A 19,352-nucleotide genomic window follows, 5' to 3' on the forward strand; every position below is an offset into this window, starting at 1 on the left:
TGCACAAAGGTCCAGTCCCATGGCAGATTTGCTCAGCTGCATGCAAATGTCAGCTTTCACCAAAATGTATCCCCAATACTTTAGAAACTTTTGTATGATTAAATCCAGTGCAAGTTATGAAGTCTATCACTAAAACTTATTAAACCTTTCTTGTCCCACAATTTTTTGCTCAATCGACACCAAATTTGCTGCACTGCATCTTCAAATGCTCCTCCACAAAAACACCACCCAGCTTTTTGATATTTGAAAAATTGAGCCTACAGTGCATGAAAACGTTTGACTGTAAACATACGTATACCAGTCAATTCTTGCTAAATAGATTTTCAATCTTCCTGAAACAGACAATATTTTGGAGTCGTGGTCGATGAAGCAAATATCAGAATCTCAAAACAAAACATTTTGAATTCTGCTCTCATGTGAACAACTGCAGTCAATGTAAGAGTGGCATTTATAAACATCAGATTTTCTCTTATGAAGCAAAACACTTATTGTTAAAAACAAATCAACAACATTTCCATGTTATATTTTCAGATTTTTGTCTTTACAGCTATTTAAAATCTGCCTTGACAGCTGGCTTAGTCCATGTGTGAAGTATTTGTGTATTTTTACTATTATATATTTAGCTTTTGTTTTAATCCATTTTTAAAGCTGGTAAGCTCTTCTTATATTATTCAGTTTGAGTTTAGTTTTTATTAGTGAAATCTCAGAAAAATGAGAGATGTGAGTCTTTGGTGGTTCGACCCATCATCATGTCGTCATACAGTATGTGAACAGGGGGTGAGGCTCTGTGGGGTGGGGGTGGGTCTAAACCCTGATGGGTGATGGTCCTGAAGGTAGGAAGAGGAGAATGAATTGGAAGACTGGAGGTGGAGGAAGTGGAGGAGGTCACAGTGATTCACCTCCGTATGAAGAGATGGAAGCTGACAGCAGGAGAGAGGAGAGCACGTTGGAATGCATGACAGGGAACCACTTGATTGGCTGCTTGAGACTGTGGAGAGATCTGATTGGTTTCAGAACACTTGAAGTCAGCTGATTACGAGGAGTGGGTGAGAGAGGGAGAAAATGAGACTGTGAATGGAAGAAGAAGATAGAGAGTCCTCGTGACTGAACTTAGTCCAAGCTTCATAAAAGGGAGAGGAACTCACATGACACGTCTTATTAAAATAGATTTATTAACCACTTGAACTGGATCTCAATATTTAAAAGTGCAACATTTATATTATATTGACATAATTTAAAAATATCATCTCAACATAAACATGGAAAAAGGCAACAAGTTCACAGAAGTAAAGCGTCCAGTTGAACTTCAGTCAGACATACAAAGGCTTCTTCTCTCATGTCTCAGTTGGCAGTGACTCTGAAGACGACATGTGCAAAACCACTGGTTCACGACATTAACTCACATGCAAATATATACTGTATATTTACACTGGTTATTACACTTTATCTCTGAAGCAGAAAGAGTTACACAACACAGGTTTAGTTTGCAGCTCTGATGGAGAAGCACTGAGGATCACATTACATCATGATTAACATCAACACACGAGTCTGCACTGATGAAGTGATGAGTCAGTATTTCTGTTGAAATGATAAATACAGTGAGAAGGTACGTGGAGCTTTGTGAAGGGAAACTGAAAGGAAGTCTGGCCCAGACCAGGACTGGAAGACGATGCCTCCACACCTGGCTGCACCGTACCTTGCACACAAACACAGAAGAGCCTCCAACTGTCAGTCAGTTCCAGAGGGTAGCACCTGGAATCTGCCCAGATGTGGGATCATACTGGACCAGACTTTGTCCAAAGGAGCTGAGTAGATGTTGGAAGTTTCATTTTCTATCTGGTTTTAGCAGTCTCACACACACACACACACACACGCGTTTTCCACCTACAAAGCTGCTCATGAGCGGTGACAGTACTGTGCTTTTACTGGCCATGATTTATGAACATCAGGACACAACATCTGCATCTATGCTTCAATTCCAAAAATACTCTGCTGAATAATAAATGTCTTGTGCTTTGGATAAAGATCTGATCAGTTCACTTGTGTTGTGAAGGACCTCCTGAAATCTACACTAAAACCTTTGTCTGGACCCTGACATCCTGACACATCATCAAACATATCTTTGTTTTTGCTGTGTGTGCAAATCAATCTTCAACTTTCCCATGCAGTTTAGAATGACACCCTCACAGTTATTCAGTCCCTCTTGATTAACATTATGTTGATAGACTCATAGATTCAGAGCAGCATTGAACCTCCCAACAATCAACACAGTCTAAATATTAGGACCTATATGGAAGTTTTGCTACTGCTACATAGCTAATGTTAGCATAAGCTGTTTACTCATACTTGTGTAGTATAGTAGCAGCTCCAGGTTTAAGACAGGCTGGATTCTACAGTGACACAGTATCACCATCAGTGATGAAAATTTCAGAGTCCAAGTGGAGCTAGCTGGTTAGCATGCTAACGTTAATGGAAGAGAAGAAGTGACAGACATGAGTTAAAGGGATAGTTCACCCAAAATTCAAATTTTCAGAGTTATCCGTGGCTTCTCTGAGTAACAGGGGGTCTCGGCGTAGCACTGCATGTCCATATAACGGTTGCAAATGGATACCAACTGTCTTCGTAACAAAAAGACACACCAAAAAAACATCCAAATACCTCCATGCTCCTCTTCCTGGTTCGTCCAATTCCGCTACAAACAAGCTTGAAATATAGACTTATTAAATTTTTTTTGGAACAATTTTGCATTTCGGGGCTTCAATACAAGACGGACATTACATACGAGCAGCAACCGTTATATGGACATGCACTGCTATGCCGAGACCCCCTGTAACTCAGAGAAGCCACGGATAACTCTGAAACTTCTCCCAGCCCTTAGTCCACATGAGGGTGAGTAGATAATGAGTGAAATTTGAATTTTGGGTGAACTATCCCTTTAACACTAGTGTTTGTTTTCATTTCAGAGACAGGTGTCACTGTTGCTGCTGGTGAGTAAAGGGGCAAATTTTGATGCCAAACTTTTCATCAAACGACTCTTCCAGATTGGTGAGTAAACGTAATGTTAGCTACACAGTGATAGCAAAACAGTCCCTTGAAGGTATCATAACCTCAAATGAACTCCGAGCCTTGACAGACAGCTGCACACTGCAGAGATCATCACTTCAGTGACAGTGGACGGTTCACTGATTTAAGAAGAAAAAAAAAAAAAAGAATATACATGTTTGATACATGATTGATGATGTCACCAGAATTCAAAACTGAGAAATCAATCATATGAGGAGTTTTCTACCGTGTCTCTGTGATTTCATTTGTAGTCAATTATATTAGAAATATCAGCAGATTCGTACAACATTGGACAAAATCATAGGAACATACATTATACTATAATTCTATACAACACAGAGCACAGCTTCACAAAGACCTGGAGATGAATCAACACCCCAGTGACCCAGGCCACGTTTGCAAACATAACCTCTGGACTGAATTTCACTCACAGGAGGTATTATCATTTATTATTTTGTATTTAGCCTATGTGGCAATTTACATGAATATTATACAAAATTTATCTTTATAAAATATTTTTGGAAAAAGCAGCAAATTGTTCCCCAAAAAAGTATCTGGACACCAACTTCCCTCTGTCCCTGCTCCTGATAGTCACACCTCCATGTGACAGCTGGTTAAATGACTGTGGCAGTCTCCAGGAAGTTAGACCTGAAAAGTGTTGCCTATATATATTATTTTATCCATTGATTAAAAGCTAGAAAAAGTCAGTGTGGTCAATGTAATAATGTTAATCTCATCTGCACCATATAATCATTAATAATAATAATCATTCTCTGTGTAAACTCACTGACCCGATATACTGACTGAGCAGCATCATCATCCTCCTGAATGTTCTGATATCACACTCTTATAAATAAACTGTCCAAATCCTGCGTCTTTTAACTAAGGTTGCCATGGTTACTACTGTTACACAGTGTTCAGGCGCACTTTATATAACTTAGGCTCCCTTCAACTTGGCTGAAACAGACCCATCACCCAGTGGCATTCTTAAAGGGATATTTCAACATTTTGGCAATATAAAAACATTTTGGCAATATAAAAACAGCTTGCACCGACAATTAAAGGTAATGAACCCACTGCTATGACTATAGGGATTATGGCAATAAGCCAATTTGCCAAAATGTTGAAATATCCCTTTAATCGCCTGACCATTGCTATGACAACATCAAGGTACACAACTGAAAGTGTGTCACACTGTTAGCAACAGCTAGTGATCACCTTTCAAGAACATCCCCAATGTCTGTCTGAACCTCCAGGGACTGCAACAGCCAGTCCTACTGCTGAGTCATGGATCAACAGTAGTGCTCACGTTCATTGAAAAATACTGGTGATAAATACCTGGGAGAAGCTCCATTTCTAACCTGACAGTGTCTACTGGTGGAGGATTTGGTGTCAAAGTGAAAAACTAAATCTCCTACTTGACAACGATTCAGATTTGACCTGTAATCTACAGAGACTTCATGTCCAGTGAGATCAGTAACACCTGTGTCGTAACACATCTCCCAACGTCTCCCACTCTGAAGAGCTGATACAGTGATGTCGTACTGGGAAAAACAGTGATTTATCACTACTGAGGTTTCATTAGTGTAATGTCCAATATCAGTTTAGGAAGTCTGGCTTTCAACAGATGCATCCTGGGAAAAGGAAGTCCACGTAGACAAAAATACACATCTTAAAAACGTGCAATATAAACACGACGTACGTAGAAGGAGCCTCTGCTGCAGTCAGTCAGTGTTGTCTGGGAAGGGAAGGGGGGGCAGTGAGGAAACCGTGCAAATATTCCACCAAACCTGCAGTGCTCTGACCACACACACCCACGCACACACATACACCACACAGTCTGTGTGTGTGGTGGTAGTGGTTTCCGTGGCTGTTAACGCTCTTTGTGTTTGGTGTGGAATCTTTCCAACAAGGCTCTCAGGATGTTGCCAGGGATCTTCTGGTGCTGGTCTATCAGAGCACGCACTGCCTGCTGCACCTGCACACACACACACACAGCATTAGGTGAAGCCTTTCACTAGTGCTGTGGTTAATGGTTAATGGTTTGTTGACCAATTTACAATGACAAAACTATAGTAAGTGTCTGTGTCCTTCCTCTCCTCCACTGAGTGGGGTTATTGTGGGGGCAGCCTCAGGTTAGTGCTCCAAGCAGAGAAAACCCACAATGGAAGAGACTGACCTGGACTAATCAAACCCTGTGGTGCGTTTACTTCCACGAGAAAAAACAGGCTCTGTAGAGCTGGTTTCCTTCAGACAAAAGATGTTTAATGTATTGAAAATGTTTTTAACTTGATTTTTTGTGACTATTTTTCACATTTATGTTGTTCTTCATCTCAGTGTACAATGCACGCAACTAACAACTTTAACATATTTTAATCGTCATTTCATGCCTTTTTCGTGTAACTTATTAGTTGAGGAGAGAAGAGGAGAGGAAAGGATTGGAGAGGAGAGGAGAGGAGAGGAGAGGAGAGGAGAGGAGAGGAGAAGAGAATAAAAGAGGAAAGAGAGGAAAGGAGTGGAGGTGAGAGGAGAAGAGAAGAGAAGAGGAAAGGATTGGAGAGGAGAGGATAAGAGGAGAAAATAGAATAGAACAGTAAAGGAGTGGAGGTGAGAGGAGAAGAGAAGAGGAGAGGAGAGGAAAGGAGAAGAGGAGTAGGAGAAGAGAAGAGAGGAGAAGAGAAGAGGACAGGAGAGGAAAGGGTTGGAGAAGAGAAGAGAAGAGAAGAGAAGAGAAGAGAAGAGGAGAGGAAAAGAGGAGATGAAATGGGTGGCGTGGAGAAGAGGAGAAGAGAAGAGAGGAAATGAGAAGAGAAGAGGAAAGAAGAGGAGAGGAAATGAGAAGAGAAGAGGAGAGGAAAGAAGAGGAGAAGAGGAGGAGAGGAAATGGGTGGAGAGGAGGGGAGAATAAAAGGGGAGAGAATAGAGGAGAAGAAGAGGAGAGGAAAGGAGTGGAAGAGGTGAGGAGGAGAGGAGGGGTGACTCAGTGGCTCACCTTGTGTGACCATAAAGACTTTGTCCTAACCCAGATTAAACCCCCCCCCCCCCCTCCCCCCAATCTCGCTCTGTCCCTAGTTTCCCTGTTGCTCTCTCACTGTCGACCACCTAATGAGCAGTAAAAACTACTTCAAGTTGCTCACTTTCTCTGCCAGCTCTGCAGCTTCTATGTTGGGGTCGTAGGGGATGGGGTCACCGAGGAAGGTCCTGAACTTCACGGGAAATCCTCCATAAACAGGAACAAAAGGGATACGGAACCTCTCATACATCCAACGGAAGAACCCTGTGAGAGGGACAGAGAGAGGGAGAGGGGGGAATACACCGACACAACAAGGTCACCATTGTGTACATGTACACACCTGTGCTGTGTGACTGTGTGCTTTGTGGTTTCACTTACTGAGCGTTCCCAGAGACCTGAAGCCTTCCCTCACATTCTGAGTAAACATTGGAATGACTGGCTGAAAAAGAGAGAGCGGAGGAAGAGAGGATCAGAGAGGAGGAGGAGGAGGAGGAGGAAGATGCTGCAAGTGTGTAGTTTACAGTATGCTGTGAGGAAGATGAAATGTGTCAAGGAAACACTTAACACTTTTCCTCCACCAGGTTGAGCTGGTTGAATCTGATCAGTTATTTTCATTGCAGACACTACGGACTTGTGTTGCTTCCTGAGAGCCATTTTATTCAGGAATCCTGCGAAATGGTCAGTCAATTCATTTTTTTTTTTTGGTGGGGGTATTTTCAAATCATGTTGCTTTAAAGGGATATTTCAACATTTTGGCAAATTCACCTATTGCCATAATCCCTATTGTTTTAGGAGTAGGTTAATTACCTTTAATTGTCGGTGCAAGCTGTTTTTAGATTGGTGGGGCAGAGACTCGAGCTGCTCAGCTAACGCTATGTAGGCTCATGGTATTTCTAAGTTTCTTTCATCAAATTAAATACACGATCCAACAACTCCAAAACACTCTGGTGGACAAGTTGTGACCTGCACATTCACCACATTACGACACATGAAGCAGATACTCAGAACTACTTTTGCTTTTGAAGTCACTCTGCCGAACAGCCGTGTCGGGAATGTAGTTCCGGTTACGTATTTACCTCGAAAACAACTCCGTCTCGTAACGTTCCATGATTATTTCATAGCGTGGTGAATGTAGTGTTTTGGAGTTGTTGGATTGTGTATTTGATGAGTTTGATGAGGTACAGGCAGAAATACAGCGTGCAGAGCTCACGTCTCTGCCCCGCCGATCTAAAAACAGCTTGCACCAACAATTAAAGGTAATGAACCTACTCCTAAGACTATAGGGATTATGGCAATAGGCACATTTGCCAAAATGTTGAAATATCCCTTTAATACTTATCTAAACTAATAATAAATGTTCAATAACCTGTGTGTATAATGTGTAATGTATAATGTTCTTGTTTAGATCACCTACATTTTAGTGACATTATTACAGACTGCTCAAATACAGGATGGATGGACATGGATACTGTTTTGCAGCTCAAACTTGGGGCCCCGGGAATTATGATTTAGTAGAACATCATGTTATTATACAACAGTAATATTAATGTTAAAAAAAAAAAAAAACTCATAAAGAAAGGTAAGGGGAAATGTACTGAATATATATACCTTTATTTACACATGTATCAATTTCTTTTTATTGTTTTTTGGGGGGGATATGCTTCACATGAGAGATGTCTAACAGTTATGGTATTATTATAAATAACCGCTAGTAGGAAATATAATTTAAAAAATACAAAGTATCAAAAAGAACAAACACTATATAAACTGTAGCCTCACTGACAGCTATAGGAGACTTCACTGACCACTCACCACTTGAGAGTCGATGGCCACCTGAGCGAAGCCTCTGCGTTTGCCCCAGAACAGGGGGTAGGTCTCGTCGCTGAACAGAGCCTCCCTCACCCCTCCAGGAGAAATGCCCAGCAGGTGGCCGTTCCTCAGAGCCCGCACACACTCCTCCTGAGGGCCGTGGATGACGCTGAACACCTCCAGCAGCAGCTTGAAGCCTGGAGGGACAGGACAGGATCAGATGAGACGGGGCGGAGACAGAGTGGAGCTGAGGGGGAGGGAAGAGAAATTCCAGAAAAACCAGTTGAGTTGCGGAGAAAAGTTGAGTATGTGGCTCTGTGTTAGGGATCGTACGTTATGTGTGCCATACTCACAGGAAACACTGGTTCATGTGACCACATTTATTTTTTACACCATTTTAGGTTTTTTCACTGTTGGTTCTTAGCTTATTTATTAAAGGGACAACGAGGAGTTTGTATTTGGTTATAAAAAAGTCTCACATTAATGTGGATGAATCTACGTTACCCACACTTGTTAATGGCTCCATTTTCGATCAATATATCGTTTTGTCTCTATCGTTATTTTCTTATTATAATTAATGGTGGAAATGCTGGGCGAGCCGACCAGTGTTTCCTTACTTTCGGTTTCACGGACGCTGCCCGGCGGTTCATGATAATAACGCCGCCGAATCGCCGTTTATGGCCGGAACTACGGCGGTAGCTGATCGTCTTCGAACCTCTGACTTTAATTCGTGATGAATGAAAACATTCTGGGCAAGTCGTCGGTCTTGCGCCGGTCCAAGAATTTCACCGTGTGCGCGGAGGCTCATGGTAAATGTAGTATGAGAACACTTCGCTTTCCAAAACTCCTCGTTGTCCCTTTAACTACCGGTATTTATTTTAACACTGGTCCTGGGAAACACTTTCCCTTCTTTGTGTTTTTAACATGCTGAATGACAAATAAAGATTCTGAATGCTGCAGAAGATGTTTTCTTCTTGTTGATGTTGCTGTTCCTTTTTGATCAAATGTAGAAAGAGACTCTAGTGTAAGGACCCAAAGTGCTTGATGTGAAGTAGAGCCCTGCAATCCAGCCTGAGCCCAACGGGGCCCCGCTTATTTACACTCTTGGGGCCAATTTTCACATCACAGCTCACAGCTTCAGGCTGTATCGAGCTTCTCTTTATGTTTTAGACATCCATCAGTTAAAATAAGCTTTGTGAAGTTAGCAATGGTAAAACAAAGAGAACCAGGTTGAAATGAACTGAAATTAAGAATGGCCCTGTTCTGTGCTGAAGCCTTGATTTTGATGCACAGTGGGAGGTAAGAAAAGCTGCATGTTTTTTTTTAATTATTATTATTATTATTATTATTATTATTATTATTATTATTATTATTATTATTATTATTATTATTATTATAATATGTTTACCATAGTTTGCTGTTTGCCTTTTTACAGTGGTGGTGGTGATAATAAACTTATTTCTGTCAGGACCACTATGTCAAAATAATATTTATTTACTTGCACAGTTTAGTTTGGCGGTATGGTACTGTTCTGGGACCCCCTGCTCTTCCACGCGCTTGCGTGGAAAGCCTGAGGCAGGAAGAGCACCTTCCTGCCCTTCACGAGCCATCATGAACGGCATAAGCAGGGAGCGCAGCAGCAAAGAAAACCCAGACAGAGCAGAGCAACCAACAAGATACAATGACAGGAGGAGCTGGGGTGGAGGTGGGTTGCAAAAAAGCCGGCAGAGGAAGCAGCAGCAGCAAGGGAGGTGATGTCGGGCTAGAGTAGTTTAAATAGCGCGCTCTGAATGCAGTTCCCCAATAGGAAGCAGCCACGGAGAGTCAGCTGAGCCATCAGCTGATCTGCACAGGTGAAGACAGTTACGCTGTGCTGATTAAGAGCTTGACGTCATGGCCTGCCAGAACTAACGCTACGCTCAATTTCTGTCAGGACCACTATGTCAAAATAATATTTATTTACTTGCACAGTTTAGTTTGGCGGTATGGTACTGTTCTGGGACCCCCTGCTCTTCCACGCGCTTGCGTGGAAAGCCTGAGGCAGGAAGAGCACCTTCCTGCCCTTCACGAGCCATCATGAACGGCATAAGCAGGGAGCGCAGCAGCAAAGAAAACCCCCAAAACGACCACACCGGCAAATCCTGGAACCTCTGCTAAGAGATGCCAGGAAGCTATCTAGGATGGAATTAATTTTTGCCTATAAAATGTAATAGGGAATAAGCCACATGCTACCTCTTAATAATTATTATGAATAATAATAATAATAACAACAACAACATAGATGTAACCAATCACCATGAATGAATATTAAATCAATTTACAATGAGAGGCTCATTGCTTTTTGAGCATATAGAATGACTCTATTGCCGGGCGCAGTAGCAAAGAAAATCCCCCAAAACGACCACGCTGGCAAATCCCTGACCCTCTTGCAACAAGAGATGCCAGGCTATCTCGGGTGGAAATAATTTTTGTAAAATTTAAAATAGGGAATAAGCCACATACAATAATAATAATTATTAATAACAACAACAACAGACTATAGAATCATGCATATTATGAATGATGATCATGAATATTTATTAAGTCAATTATTTACAATGAGAGGCTCATGGCATGACCCCCTGCTCTTCCACGCGCTTGCGTGGAAAGCCTGAGGCAGGAAGAGCACCTCCCTGCCCTTCATGAGCCATAAGCAGGGAGCGCAGCAAAGAAAACCCCCCAGAACAACCACACAGGCAAATCCCTGACCCTCTAACATAAGAGATGTCAGGAGGCCATTTAAGTTGGAAATAAATGTGGCCCCTTTAAAAGGGAAATAGACAAAGAACCCCCCAAAACCCACGAAGGGAGCTGTGTCGGTGAATAATTCCACGCAAAATATGATTCTGTAAGTATGATCGCTATGGAGGTCGAAACCCAGCGCAAATTAGGCAAGGCAAGGCAATCAGCCATCAGCTGATCTGCACAGGTGAAGACAGTTACGCTGTGCTGATTAAGAGCTTGACGTCATGGCCTGCCAGAACTAACGCTACGCTCAATATTGTGAAGTGACTGAGTGGAGCCGGGACAGCACTGCACTGAGGGCTGTGGGAGGCTAAATGTTTATTCAGTGGATATGTGAATTCCTGTTCTATTGCAACTATTGCAAAGAGAGGAAGTCCACGACGCAGGCTGCCCCAAAGTTGGGTGGTGGAGGTCAAGGAGGCCCAGCCTAGTGTGGGGAGAGGAAAGTGGACTCACATACAACCCATGACATATGTCTCCAAAGGGGAAATTCTTTTCCACAACAAGTACATTATCAAATGTCAATAGCAACCATGACACTGGACATTACATAGACACAGCGCAGCCAGAACAATGTGGGGAGTCCTGTTCTGTTGCAACTATTGCAGGGAGAGAAAGTCAACTTCCAACCCCAGTGACTCAGGCTCCCCCTAAGGAGGGTGGTGGAGGTCAAGGAGGCCCAGCCTAGTGTGGGGAAGGGAAGGTTGACTCACAAACAACTTGTGATGCACAGCCCATGATATATAAAAGGACCCAGCAGAGCTCGCTCACACACAAGCTCCCAACTGAGAATGTTGACTGAGAAAGTCTTGAACAGCAGTGTTGGACAGCAGGACCTGATGAGGCCATTGATGCTTACTATGGACCTGCTTCTCAGTGGCATTTGAAACGGACACAAGCTGACATACAAGCTCCCAACGGGGAATGTTGGCGAAGAAAGGTGTAAAAGACAATCCAAGACTCAGGCTTTGTGGTCAAATGAGACACGGTCGAGCTTGGGGAGGAGAGAATCGACAAAGACACTTTTTCTTGTTGTTGTGAACATGGACAAAAGGATCAAGGTAAGTTTTGGACGGCCATGGATGCCTACTAAGGATATGCTGCATATGCTGTAGTGGAAAAGGGCCATTGGTCTTTTTGGCAACAAAATCCTCGCTGGCCTTAGCACACACCAACATGTTTGTTAACAGTGTGTGGGGAGAGTGTGATGGAAGGAAGGAGGCGGAAGTCACTACGGCAACACAGCGCAGATACATGAACTGGGGCTTTACTGTAATTACCCTAGTTAGAGTAAAAAATCTATTTTACAATGTCACCTTTTTAACATCATCCTAACTAAATAATTGCGATTACGATTTAAAACCGAATAATCAAACAGGCCTAGTTTGATCCAGAGGACACAGGATGTATGTTTCAACAACAGGGCTGCATCAGTAATTGTGTTATGGGAAGAGGGAAAAAACCAAAAAAACACAGGCTCCAGTCGAGTTTGGGTCCAGAATTCTGATCAGGGCCCGACCGTCTCGGGCCTTGGCCGGGCCAGGACCAAGATATGAGTCTCTAGTCTCAAGCATTCATGCAATATGCATCCATCACACCTGATAACATTAAAGAAAACAAAACACATCATGTCGTAGATGCTCGGTGCTCGTTCCAGAGCACGTCCCATGTTGGCATATGCCTAAGGGTGCTGATCGCCGGTTCGACTCTCGTTGCGCATTATTCCCCCAGTTCCTCTCCCTGTGTTCCTGTCTCATACCCTGTCCTATCAAATAAAGGCAGAATATGTCTTAAAGGTATATTGTGTAGGAATTACCCCCATCTAGCGGTGCGGTTGCACATCGGAACGTATTCTTGATGTTGCATTCACGTGAAATCAGGCAGACGTCAGACAGACAACAGACGCTGCATGTAACAGGATAAACAAGTGGTCCGCCAGCACGAAGCAAAACAATACAGGCGTGACAATATGTTGTCATGGTGATGTCGTATTGTTTACCTGACCCACGTTTTACCGTCTTTCTCTCGTCGAGTAAAATGACGGCCGTCTGCCTGACTGCACCTGAATGCAACATCATTTTACTGAACGTAAAAAATGGCGATGGAACATGGCCGCCTCGGTTCGGTGCGTCGCCCACTTATGTATTTGTGACGACTTGTAACAACTCATTCTAAGGTACGACAAAGCTTTCATTTGTATGCGGGTGTGATTCGACTTCAGTGAAATACATATTTATGAAAGCTATATTTGATTTTTTCTAATAAAAAGCCAAATAAGTTACATACTGGGGCTTTAAAAAAAAACAAAAAACACAACATGTTGCAAGAAACTGGGCCCCTCTGAGGCTGTGTTGTAATATTCCACCGGACATCTACAGTACAATCAGTTTCAGATCACTCTGCTTGTGTCTAACAGGCAGTGTGTGCGCTCTGTCCACCTGTGTGTGTTGTTACACATTACTCTCCAGCTGATGTGTGAGCACCTGGGATCTTGAAGAGGAAGTGGTCGGCCACAGAGTGGCAGGTCCGTCCCTTCTGGATGATGACGTTGGCCAGGAAGTAGTAGTAGTCGATGGGGATGGCTCCATGGTAGTAAACGATGAGCGCTGGTCCTTTGTCAGGGATCTTCTCCATCCCATGGATCTCGTAGCCTGACGACACATCCATGTTATCACTTTACAGGCTGATAAGAGCCGTGGGCTGGCAGATCAGTAACATACTACTAAAAACATGCAATGAGACATAAGATGTGTGATGTCACAGCCTCCTTCCCATAGACCTAAATGCAGATGTCACCATATGCCGAGAGAGTCAATAGGGCCCGACACAAAAACACCCATAAAACAAATATTCCTCCATACTGCTCGCCCGCTGCAATCCAAGTGTCCTGAAGGGATATAGTCCAGAGTTTACCTGAAACGACGCAGCATGCATCGCGTGAATACGAGAGCGTGCCCCAGGCAAATTCAATACAGGACTGGGCTTAGGCTGTAAAAATGCCCTAAATGACGTTGTTTGGAGTAAACTCTGGACTATCTCCCTTCAGGACACTTGGATTGCAGCGGACGAGCAGTGTGGAGGAATATTAAATGGTTTTTGTGTAGTTTTATGTAGTTTTTGTGTCGGGCCCTATCACTCTCATATAAAGTTTTGATCCCCCCTCCCAGGTCTCCAGATGCACTTTGAGGAATAAAAAAACTACTCTGGAGTATTCATCAGCATGAGGGTGAGTCACTAATGACTGACTGAATTTCATTTTTTGGTGAACTATTCCTTTAAATCCATGAAGAGCTCTAATGGATTTAATGGAATATTTAATTAAAGGGTGGGCATTTATAAGCTATACAGCTTCAGCCTACACCTTTTCGATCTATTTATGAGTTGAACGAATGATGGTATTATGGAAGGTTGACTGACTGTGACTGATGCTCAACTGTAAACAATTTTGTGTAAAAGATCGAATAAACTACTACTACTACAAAATCAACAAGGTGTAGATTGTTAAAAGAAAATGCTAATAAAAAAGTAATACAATGTAAAAAAGCAGTCTGAATGACTTGGATGATCTCAACTGTATGAAGATTGAGCTTCTTTGACAGCAACGTTTCCTCTGGGATCAACACAGATCTGTCTTGTATGAATATGATGTTAACTGTGTCAGTACTGAGCTCAGCATCTCTCTCCTCTCACGGTGACAGTAGGTGTGTGAGTGTCTGTGAACAGACAGGACCTTACCGTGCCATATGGCTCCATGGCCGTCCCACAGAGTGGCCAGCGTTTTCCTGGCTCCGTCCCACAGGTTGTTGCAGTACGCTTCCCTCAGCTGATTCTTCCTCTGTCAGAGGAGAACATCAGGGACAGAGTGAAAAGCAGCGAAAGCAACAGATTGTTACTTTCTGTGTAGCTGTTTATCCTTTTGTTTAAACTACATGGGGCATGTCTCTCAACACATGAGGTGAAATGTTCAGAAGAAGCCTCACACACATTCTTCAAAGAAGCGAGACCATATCACTCCCATTCTGGCATCATTACACTGGCTCCCTGTTCACTTCAGAATACACTTCAAAATTCTTTTGATCGTCTACAAATCCCTTCATGGCCTCGCCCCTTCATATATCTCCGAACTTCTTACCCCCTACACTACCACCAGAACCCTAAGATCCTCAGATCGTGGCAAGTTGGCTGTGAATCGCTCACAGAAAAAAAAAAGTCAGGGGGCCGGGCCTTTTCTGCTGCAGCCCCTCGACTCTGGAACAGCCTGCCAGAAGCCAAAGCCGACTCTGTTGAGGCTTTCAAGAAGCTCCTTAAGACCCATTTCTATGTTTTGGCTTTTAATTAGCACTTAATCTGTTTTTTCGATAACGCTGGGATTTAAAATTTTAATAATTTGTATCTCTTCTTTTGATTAATTGAAGTGTATGATGTTGTTGCATTGTACTGATGTTGGTTTATGCCTTTGTGACCTGTTGACTGTGAAGCACTTTGGTGCAAATGCTCTTTGCTTTTAAGGTGCTATATAAATAAATTAAACTTAAAACTTTAACAGCTAATTTCAAATAGTGAAACTCATATTATATAGATTCATTACACAGACTGAAATATTTCATGTCTTTATTTATTTTCATTGTAATGAATATGGGTCACTTTTAATGAAAATCTCAAATTCAGTAAATCAAAACATTATAATATAGTAGAAAGGTTCACTATTGCAACCTAATGGTGTCACACTCTAATCAGCTAATGAACTCCCAACACATGCAAACGTTTCCTGAGCCTTTAAATGGTTTCTTAGTCTGGTTCAGTAGCTCCATTGACCTCCATTGTTTTCTACTTTATTCAGATGCACCTGTAAGTAAATTAACATTAGACCTTCAGTTCATATTTAAAGTTAACATTAAACTCTTTGCCTCTGTCGAGAACACTGACTGGTTCATAAATAGACTGACTCTATTTAAGCCAAAAACCCTTAGACACCTTATCCCCAGGCTAACTCAGGCTTAAGACCTATGTTACCATGGTAACGTGGCGATAAGTCATCAGCAAAAGAATACCACAAGAAAAGAACAGGAAACCATGGCTGATAATTTGTGGTTTTACTAACACACTGTTCCGGAGAGAGAGAGAGACCAAAGAGAGAGGGAAAGAATCAGAGCGTAGAGAAACTGAGCTGTTCCTCTGTCAGGCAACTTATTTATATCTTCATTTACCCAGAATTCATTGTAACATAGTCCAGCATACGATAACTAAAATACTTTGTCTGACATATCTCAGTCTATTTGAAGTCTGGTGGCAAGACAAGGCTGCCTCGAACTGGGATCAGTTATAAAACCCTTTTGTAACATCCCGCCTAATTATCTAAGTGTATAAAAGTATAAAAAGTGTCCAAAAATACAGGATGGCATTTAAATAATCTGTGTGCACTTAGTTAATGAGTGATATGAGCTGTGATTCAGCGTTGATAAAGTGCAGGAGGAGTGTGTGTGTGTGTGTGTGTGTGTGTGTGTGTGTGTGTACCTTATAGACGTGAAGGAAGAGTATACTCAGGTAAAGCAGGATGACTATGAGGAAGGGCACGATGAAGACGATGGCCAGAGGAGTGAAGACCCACAGCAGGTACTCCAGGACACTCAGGTAGTCCTCCAACTGGCCCAGACCTGCCCACTCCTCCCACGCGTGGAACACACACAGCTGTGGACCCACACACACACACACACACACACACACACACACACACACACACACACACACACACACACACACACACACACACACACACACACACACACACACACACACACACACACACACACACACAGCGCTTAGACCCACCATCACACACGCAGACGTCTCAGCAGCTGCAGGGTGTTGCTGGGAAACGTTGTTCAGATAATCTTGACTTGAGCTGCACAAGCAAAGGTCTGTTCTCCCCCACTGTAGTGGACCGACGGGGTGAGTTAAAGGGATATTCCGGCGGATGTTTAACCCACGGTCTAACACACCAGGACACCAAGTAAGCCCCCCCCCCCTTGAGAGATCAAGTTTGCAGACCGCTAGCTTCTCTAGTTGTAGCAACTTCAGCAAAGACCGCACGATAACAATACACTGCTGTCTATTCCTCCACCAGCAAACCGACATCAAAAAAGCCACTCGTTGCCACAAATAATGCTCAGAACAGCACCAAACTTCAGAGTTTTGTTTTCTTCTTTTTTCAGGCAAAGCTAGCAGGTGTTTGATGCCTCATATTATGGGATGGGACCCTATTTGTACTGTTGCTGAAGTTTGGTGCTATTCTGAGCATTATTTGTGGCGATGAGTGGCTTTTTTTTTATGGCGGTTTGCTGATGGAGGAATAGACAGCAGTGTATTTAGCCCAGTCATTTTATGAAAAAAGGTTGAACAAATTGCAACAGAAGCAAATTCAACTGATTTTGTATCCTCAACATGTCCTGAGTGAGGGAAAAAAAGCCCTGAAGAATCCCATTAGGGGAAAGTTTTGAAAAAGACCAAAATATAGCCCATTTATATTAATTATTTTTCTCACGTGAATAGGCTCAAAATTTTTAACCTTTAGATATCACCATGAAAATTACTGAGTTATTTACTTACATTAAGACAAACAAAAAATGTATTGCAAGTTTTTTGAAATTCTTTGTTAACATGAGCAAACAGTGCATAATCTAATTACGTATGGCTAATTTGCATACACCAGATCTAAACACTGGGTATAGCAAGTGAAAATGTCTTGTTCAATTTTGTTTACATATTACAGTTAGGCACACGGCAGTTTAATGAGCTTCGGGTCTGTGGCTCACCTCATCTTCAAGCATTAGTGAACTTAGCACAGTCAAAAAAGGAAAAAAACCTCAATGTATCGTCTTGCTTATAGTAGCGCAATATATTGTACGGTTTCCCCTGTATTGTGGTATATCGCATCGCCAGATTCTTGCTAATACACACCACCACCGCTTATTTAACTAGTGTTCAATGAGACGAGATGAACTGGCTCTTTAAGCAGAGTAGAACATGTTTTTTTTACCAGTGCGCTGGTGGTACCGAACAACTACACACACACTGCATTTCAGCTCAAACGTTCAAAGTGCAGTATGAATCTGTGCAAAGGGACTCACAGCTCCAAACCAGGTGCCAAAACAAACTTGAGGGTGATGTTATCAAACACAGCAAACCAAGCTGTAGGTGGTGAGAGAGGAGGGCGTCTGGCTGGTACGTAAAATACAAAATCCAAACACCGTGTGGCGCAAATATAAGAACCGCATTGTATTACTATTGTATTACATGCATCAATTTTTTTCTATAGGTAATACAAAATTATATTATATCTTATTCATTTAGAGACAAAACAAAGCAGGGGAATAGATTCAGCAGGCTCAGTTTGTAGAATTATTGTTTTCTTAATAAATATCAAAGATGATAGCACGTGACGTTACTATGAATATTCAATAGTTTTGAATATCAGCCGAGGCCTAATGGGTGATGAATTCTCTGTCAGGTCACTAATTCATCTATTATGTATAAATTATATTAGGCACTTTTTTCCTGAACATTGAAATCTTTTATGTTGTTGATGTTTTTTGAACCAAAGCTAAATTGATTTCCATTAAATGACAAGATCAGTGTATCTCTTTGATTTTACTGCAGAGAATCAACTCCTTTGGGGTTGCCAAATCCAATGTACTGTGTACTCTACAGACACTGAGAGCCTCCTTACTTTTTTTTTTTTTTTTCATTTGCTGGTTCAACAGTTTGGCAGCGAAGTACAGGAACTGCTTAAATAATATTGTTACGGTCTGTTCGAAAATTATTAGCACTGATATAACTGACTTAGACTCCCATTGGGAAAGACGGGTCTCCCTATCATTAATAATCACGATCATGTCCTGGCCTGTGAATTTAACCTAATGCCATCAAGCTGTTGAATGCTGAGTTGGTCTGAAGCTGTAGTTATTAGAACAGTTTAAGTGTTTTATATGGATATTGCCCTTTTTATCTTTACTTTTTGTACTTTTTATTTTACCTTGATCTTAATTTGCACTGTCTCACACTTTCCTCCTCACTTGTATGTATATTTGTGTAATGGTCAACTGTAGAAACAGAATTGCCCTATGGGATAAAGTAATCTCAACTCAACTCTTTATATAAGATTACATTCATTCACCAGATCATTTTTGTTCAGTGTGACACAACATGAGAAGCAACACTCATGATCCACACAAACAACTCATCATGTGACTACTCACAAACCCTGATGTGGCCCAGATGCTCACACACATGATCGGCCACTGATCAGCTGCGCCTCTGCATGAACACAGCTGGATGGATCTACTGAGAGAATAAAGGAGCGGGATCACGTGCAGGTGGGTTCGTACCAGGAGGGAGACAGTGTCCTCTGCTGTAGCCAGGCAGGACTGATTCCCACTGTCTGACATCCTGCTGTCAGGATCAGTGAGTCCGGCTGCCTCAGGAGGAAGGATCCCAGTGCATGGAGAGCATCTGCTGCTGTACTCAGGTCAGCTGCAGGGGAGGACAACACCACTCAGTTACTCCATGTATCCGTACACAAAAACACTTATTTCATATTACATTATAACATTGTGTAAGTGGCTGTTAGGAAAAAATAAAGGCGCACTGAATAGCGAATATAGAACAATAAATATTCAGTAAATAC

General features: G+C 42.2%; 1 protein-coding gene across 3 annotated transcripts in view; it reads right to left on the minus strand.

Moving 5' to 3' along the window:
* tmem68 (transmembrane protein 68) overlaps positions 1 to 19,352 on the minus strand; it is a 38,626-nt gene that overhangs the window by 18,865 nt on the left and 409 nt on the right. The window contains exons 2-9 of one of the 3 annotated variants that reach the window (XR_014596112.1): positions 19,054 to 19,198; positions 16,184 to 16,357; positions 14,405 to 14,504; positions 13,153 to 13,320; positions 7,889 to 8,082; positions 6,455 to 6,515; positions 6,201 to 6,340; positions 2,640 to 5,041 (exon numbers count right to left, since the gene is read on the minus strand). Coding sequence is in view for 2 of the 3 variants with exons in the window: in XM_083991759.1 (XP_083847885.1) it covers positions 4,937 to 5,041; positions 6,201 to 6,340; positions 6,455 to 6,515; positions 7,889 to 8,082; positions 13,153 to 13,320; positions 14,405 to 14,504; positions 16,184 to 16,357; positions 19,054 to 19,113 (1,002 nt within the window). In the remaining variant the exon portion in view is untranslated. Of the gene's footprint in view, positions 1 to 1,153; positions 5,042 to 6,200; positions 6,341 to 6,454; positions 6,516 to 7,888; positions 8,083 to 13,152; positions 13,321 to 14,404; positions 14,505 to 16,183; positions 16,358 to 17,481; positions 17,687 to 19,053; positions 19,199 to 19,352 lie in introns of those variants that run through there. The other 2 variants (XM_083991759.1, XM_083991760.1) reach the window with 2 other exon arrangements.

Source organism: Trachurus trachurus (genome assembly GCF_905171665.1).
Source record: "Trachurus trachurus genome assembly, chromosome: 17".
Classification (NCBI taxonomy): domain Eukaryota; kingdom Metazoa; phylum Chordata; class Actinopteri; order Carangiformes; family Carangidae; genus Trachurus; species Trachurus trachurus.